The sequence below is a fragment of the Amia ocellicauda genome, chromosome 23 (assembly GCF_036373705.1).
Source record: "Amia ocellicauda isolate fAmiCal2 chromosome 23, fAmiCal2.hap1, whole genome shotgun sequence".
In the NCBI taxonomy this organism is placed as follows: domain Eukaryota; kingdom Metazoa; phylum Chordata; class Actinopteri; order Amiiformes; family Amiidae; genus Amia; species Amia ocellicauda.
In genome coordinates this window covers 10633375-10639619 of record NC_089872.1, presented here as the reverse complement: position 1 = coordinate 10639619, position 6245 = coordinate 10633375, and the positions used below count along the sequence as shown (strand labels likewise).

The following is a 6245-nucleotide window of genomic DNA, read 5'->3' as shown; positions in this document are numbered from 1 at the left end:
GGATTAAGCTGGGAGCTACAGCCAACAAAACAGTCTGAGTCTAATGGAGCAGACAGACGAACCCCAGACACTTGTTTCATTCACATCAGACAACCCAACTGAGCCACCCAGTCACACACAGCAAAATAATCACAGCTGAGCTCTAACCTCATCGGTAACTTAGAATATCTAGACATTTCCCAAATATCACTCAATGTTAGTCAACAGCAAAGCGTTGTTTACAATCAGTCCACACCAGACATTTCATGCAATGCAGTTCCATTTCTTACATCCTAATGTCAGTAAAACACAATCCATACCATCGGAAAATGACCCCGACCTACTAGAGACATTTAAAGATTCTCTGAATTGCATTAAAAGCAGAATGATATGAAGTAATTAAAAGGAATAAATTAGGTGCCTTATCTCAGTGGGAAAACCACCAACCCATTTCATTCTTAAAACAAGCCCACCTTTCCTGAAAAATAATTTAAGTACACTTGTGAAATACAACATGTTTTATTATTATTGTTATCATCCGTCACTCTCCCTTATGGGGAAAAAAAAAAGAATACATCATGGAAAAAAAAAAAAAAAACAGAAAAAAACTATAAAGGTCTGTACAAGAAAATTAGCATATTTATCAAATACACATGATCTTTAAGAACTCTCTATACAATTGTACTTAAAAGAGCAACGATGCTAGTTTACAGGCAGACTTGGCATGACCCAGAACTCGTTTCCTTTTGGATGCGATGCTCAGTAAATTCACACACTTGGGCAGTACAAGCTTGGAGGCTGATGCAATCGGATCCGGTTTTGGGAAAAAATGTAATCTTGTATCTCTCTGCTCTTCGATTACTCGTGACTCTCTTTTTAGGGTCTGATCCTGGTAAAGCTACTCGACCGGTGACTTAAACAGGGCAAGGACAGGGCCTGATCTGGAAAGTGCACGTCATCAGAACAGCATCACAGCTCTACCATCCTTACATATTTGGTACAGGTTTTGAACACATCACCAAGTAAATAAAAGAGAATTTCTAGTTATCCTCTCTGTTTACCATTGACTGCTTTGGGAATTGGTTTAGTTTCTTCACAACCATTTAAAGACTGTGTAAAACAGAACAGGCGAAAGACAGCGAAGCCAAACCAGTATCAACAACCATCACCACCACCGTTTGAAGTTCTGGATTTTCCATTCATGGCCTGTTGCTCAAGAAGGGACATTAAGACCCATGTTGTCCATTTAAACTTACAGATTTGCGTGAAAACTGTTGTGCTACCCTCTAGCAGTCCTGTCAATGGAGCTAGTCTTTTTAATTGTATTAAGTATTAATTGGGATGTAATGAGGGATTTTCTTGCTAATTAAAAAATAATAATCCTACATGCACATAACTGTATACATCTGTAAAGATATGCATGTGTAGGTCATCATAAGGAAAGCAGTATGAGCCTATAAGAAAATCTGTACAAATAACTTATCTTTACTTTCAACAAAACTGATGTGACATCCAAGAACATGCTTTGGGAAGAAGTAGAGAAGTGTCTAAAAAACACTTGCAATGAAACTAAAAAGAAAATATGGGACTCTTCATCCTAATTTATATTTACACCTGGTAAATGACTCAGTAGAAATTGGGATCACCATGATCTCCTGAAAAGCAAAAGCACAGAAATGGGAGACTGGATGTGATAATAAGGCTAATATTGATTATATGTGCTGTCCTGATTGACAGTGTGTATAAGTTCCTTCATAAAGGCTGTCTTTTACACACCAACTCAAAGCAGGTGGCTGAGAAATGACAATAAAAATATAAAACTGCGTTCCAAGGTGAAAAACTAAGGGCTTAGTGAAAATTACAGTCTTGTAAACGAGGTCTGAGAACAGAGAAACCTTCACATTTGCTTCTAGGCAAACTCCTTGCTGACCTTCTCTTATAAAACAATATCACTCCTAATAGCGGTAAAACTTATTCAAACACAGATATGTTAACCTCCTTTGCTTTTACACGCTGATTGGTATGTGGTGTCCTGTAAACGGATTTAAAACACTTAAAGAAAAAGAACAAGGGACAATTGAAAAAGCTTTTAATTGTAACCGGCACAACCACCAAAGGCACAACACAAGCACACCTACAAGCCTCGGCCGAAAGGATTGATACACAAGGAGAACACCTTAAACCTGGTCACATCGATACAGCGCTTAGAGGTCCAAATTTAGTTTATTCTGGAGAACAAAGATTGCATTTACAGGCGGCTTGAATTCACTCAGTGGTGTCAAAATGGGTTTGATTAGTTCTCTCTAATAATGATAAATAATCGCCACTTTGCTTTCTCTTATGAGCCGGAGCCAGGGTTTACCTTCAGGTGACACGGGTCTGGAGGCAACGCTTGTCTCAGGCCACGGTGCTGTCATTCAGTCTTTTCTGTTTGTAACCCCCTCTGGGCTTCCTGCTCTATCTGCCTTCATAATATATCATTGAACAAGATACAATACATGAGTACCACAAAAAGCATACCGAACGGATTGCTTTTCACATCACTTAATGTGTTTTCATATATTCTATACATCTCTCTATAGCTATCTATCTATATATATATATATATATATCTATATATTAATACTTTAAAACTATACATGTTTTTCATATATATATATTTATATATATATTTATATTTATCTTTTATAATTGATGCACCAAACACCAAAATATATGAATATGCAAACAGAGAAGAGTCCCCCCCAATTCCCAGCATTCCTGGACTGAGGAAAAAGACTGATGACGCTAAAGAGCTGTCTGACGGGTAACATTTAGACAGAACGGCAACAGCAATATCTCCCTGTGCCTCCTGATTGGCTGTGAGCTGTCCAAAATGAACGACCTGGGGCTGTCCTACGTGCTTGGTTTTTGGGATCGCTTTCTCGCCTTTATGAGGGGAATTGCCATCATAAACCAGGAGAGAAACCTTTGACCAAAGAAGCACCTCCAAGAATCACTTTCTTCAAGTAATCGCAGAAAATATCATAAAAAACCTTGATCCATTACACTTGAATTAAATATAACGTTGTTCTTTCTTTACACCAACTCACTGAAGCTGTTAATATAGAAGATGTTAGTAGCCGAAGATTCCCCTCGGTCTAGGATAAAGAGGGATGCAAAATAGAAGGAATTTATATATATATTTGCAATATATAACCGCAAAGTTTTATTTACATTATACATGCAAGTAAAATGCAAATAAAACATGCTTGTTTGTAAAGAATCAGACATTCACAATATGGATGTTAATGCACCTTAAGACCCATATATTGAGACAAAATTCAACACCTAAAAAAAAAATAAAAAAATACATACTTATATAGATTTATGCCCCCAATTATTGCAAAAATAATAATAAAAAAAAAAGGTCAGTGTGTATATTTAAATTTAAATTTAAATATATAACAGAATAAATATACACCACTCCAAAGCTGGAGTGTAAGTCTGTGTGCAAGTATCTGTGCTCTACAGATTCTCTTTTACATGTTTTTATTTCTGTCTGTACTATATGGACTGTAGGCGTCACCTTCACAACAATTCCCTTGTTTTTTTAGGCACCGCCACCTCCCTATATCTGCAGAAGGAACCCTTGAGACAATCCTAGATGTTCAAATCGTACGCCGTAGCTGCTTCTGAATCATTTTGGCTTTAGAGAATTCAAAGAAAAATACAACTAAAGAAGAAAAACAAAAGCTTTTATCACTGCAAGCTACTCCTAATGCAGTTTGTCTGAGGGCGAGGAGAAAGGAGTACTGTTTCAGAGGGGACTTGTGTGAACTGTAATGATTATAACACTTGGAAGGTGGATGCTTCACAATGTCACAAACTTAAGTGTAATAAAATAACCATACTTTGCTTGGGCTGTGCTAAAAGTCGCATGACTACAATTATTTTATTGGACTTCACATGACATTACATCTCTCCTTATATATAGAAATGGCTCTGTCCACTGGGTACACCCACAAATCATACACAGAATTTCTGTAACCTTTACATTTGTGTCCTCAAAGGGCAAGGTGCGCAAGAACCAAACATCATCATCATAAAACGATTAAAAAACAAAAAAAAAATCAATTTGAACTGTAGTCATGCAAATATAGCATTTCGGCAAACATCTATCATAGTTTTGTTAATTTATATATATTGTTTGTTTGTTGACATTGTTATGTCATATCATGATTTCTTGGGAAACCATTCACATCAATCAAATGAAATACAAGTTACACTAATCGGATGCTGGCTTTTAAGGCAGATTTGATTGCAATTTACTGTCAGGCTCCTAGTTATTTTGCCCAGCACGGCTTTTACGTTTTGGATACAGTAGGTACATCAGCTTTATCACTGGCACACTCTGCATGATTCACACGGCAGATAAATGAAACCACTCGGGAAGAGCCAACGTGGTCGTGAATATTTTCTTAATGTGAAAAAACAAAAACTAGTTCATATATTAATATAAAACCATAAATCTCTACAAGAAAGTCTAGATCTGTTTAGATTTAACCCTATAAACATGTACCACTAAAAATGCCCTTGCCACTCACTCATCTCTTTCTGAATCAGTTTCATAGGACCAAATTTCAAACAAAGGAGAAAGAACAACTGAAAAACTGAGGACTTGCATCTGGAGTTCTTTTTCCAAACACATAAAGACACCCTTCGTTCACCTAACGCCATGCAAGAGGCTAGAGAGCTATTGTTTTGCAATTTATTTTACAAAAATTCCTGCTGCTGAAAGAAAAAAAATAATTCAGACTTTAGTTTAAGGTGTAAGATGTAATATATGCGTTTTTTTATTTATTAATATTATTTTTCATTGTACATCCAAGATCTTTTAAAACCTGACACCGCCATAACCCAATAATGGCTTCGTAAAATAATATATACTGTACTGTACTGTTTTATATTCGGGGGCCCTATTTTGAAGCAAAGGCACATTTTCACAAAGGTCTAAAAACAAAACAGCGAAGGCAGGCAGACCATCGGGGGCGCAGACGGAGGCCGCAGCTCCCGGACGGGCGTAGCGGAGTACGCCTTTCTCGTGTTTCTGAACAACAACAACAATTGCTTCAAAAAAGGACCGTTTCACCTTTGTGGAAAGATTTTTAAGCCATGAAAAGAAGCACACAACAGGTAACTAGCTGGAGGACAATTCTCCTTTTTTTTTTTTTTTTTTTCCTCTGTGGAACCCCTAAGGTAAAATCTCGCCTCACCCCGTTTTCCTTGTTTTGTTTTTGATCGAGAACAGTTCCTTCCTATCTTCACTCAATTTACAACGTGCCCAGTGCCACCCAGGCCTGCCTGGATGTGTGGGTGTAGAGCCCAGCTCCAAGAGCAGCTCCTTCGTCAGGGGCAAGCTAAGCTACAGGGCCCCCGCACCCCTGTCCAGCGCCGAGCCAGGGCTAGTCTGAGGAAGTCCAGTAGGAGAGCCAACAGGGAGCCGAGAGGGACAGAGCAGATCGGCGGGGTGGACAGATCCCCCCCTCTGGGCCCCGTCCCACCGTCCCCTCTGCCGGTCCCAGGCGCCCGGTGTGGCCACTCAGCGCTGCGGGGGCCGGAGGGCTGGGGAGGAGCGCTGCGTCATACAAACACCTTGGCCAGTGCGTCGGCCCCGGCGCTGGCGATGTAGCACTTGGATGGGTGGAACGCTACGTCATGGATCGACTCGTCGAACTTCTTGCGGTGGGCCGTGAACTCCTGGATGCAGGTCTTGCTCTCCAGGTTCCACAGGCGGATCGAGCAGTCGTGGCCTGCGGGGGGAGGAGAAAGAGAGGAGTGAAAGGAAACAGCATTTAGATAAAAGTGTACATGAAAAACATGGCTATATAGTATACACGTGCAATGCTATGTGATTTAAAGTGCATGTCTGGGAGGAAATTATAGGCTGCAATTAAATTATAATTTTTCGGACTGAGCCATACTATTTCTGGGGGATTTTTAAGTTCTTATTACAGTGTCATTAAGACAAAATTCCCCCCAAAAAATTGGGATTTCAAAGTAAAATAATTTCACAAATGTAGCACATAAAAAACACTATTCACAATAAGCGTTTGTTTATTTCACGGGCTGCAGTGACCTCTGCTGTTACCACAAGGAACCGTGGGCCCTACTCTCGTCAGCTGCCGGCCAGCTGACAGGCAACAGAGGTCACAGTCAGCGAAGTTAACAATAATTCAGATCCAAAGCTCTACTACGTGGAGGGTAAAGTGAAGGCTGCCTTCTGT

The 6245-nt window shown here is 39.5% G+C and overlaps 1 protein-coding gene across 2 annotated transcripts in view; it reads right to left on the bottom strand.

Moving 5' to 3' along the window:
- Window positions 1-479: 479 nt before the first annotated feature.
- Window positions 480-6245, bottom strand: part of strn (striatin, calmodulin binding protein) — a 62695-nt gene continuing 56929 nt past the window's right edge. For both annotated transcript variants that reach the window (XM_066697287.1, XM_066697288.1), the window contains one exon: window positions 480-5771. In XM_066697287.1, coding sequence (XP_066553384.1) covers window positions 5602-5771 — 170 coding nt within the window. In that variant the 3' untranslated portion in view covers window positions 480-5601. The remainder of the gene's footprint in view (window positions 5772-6245) is intronic.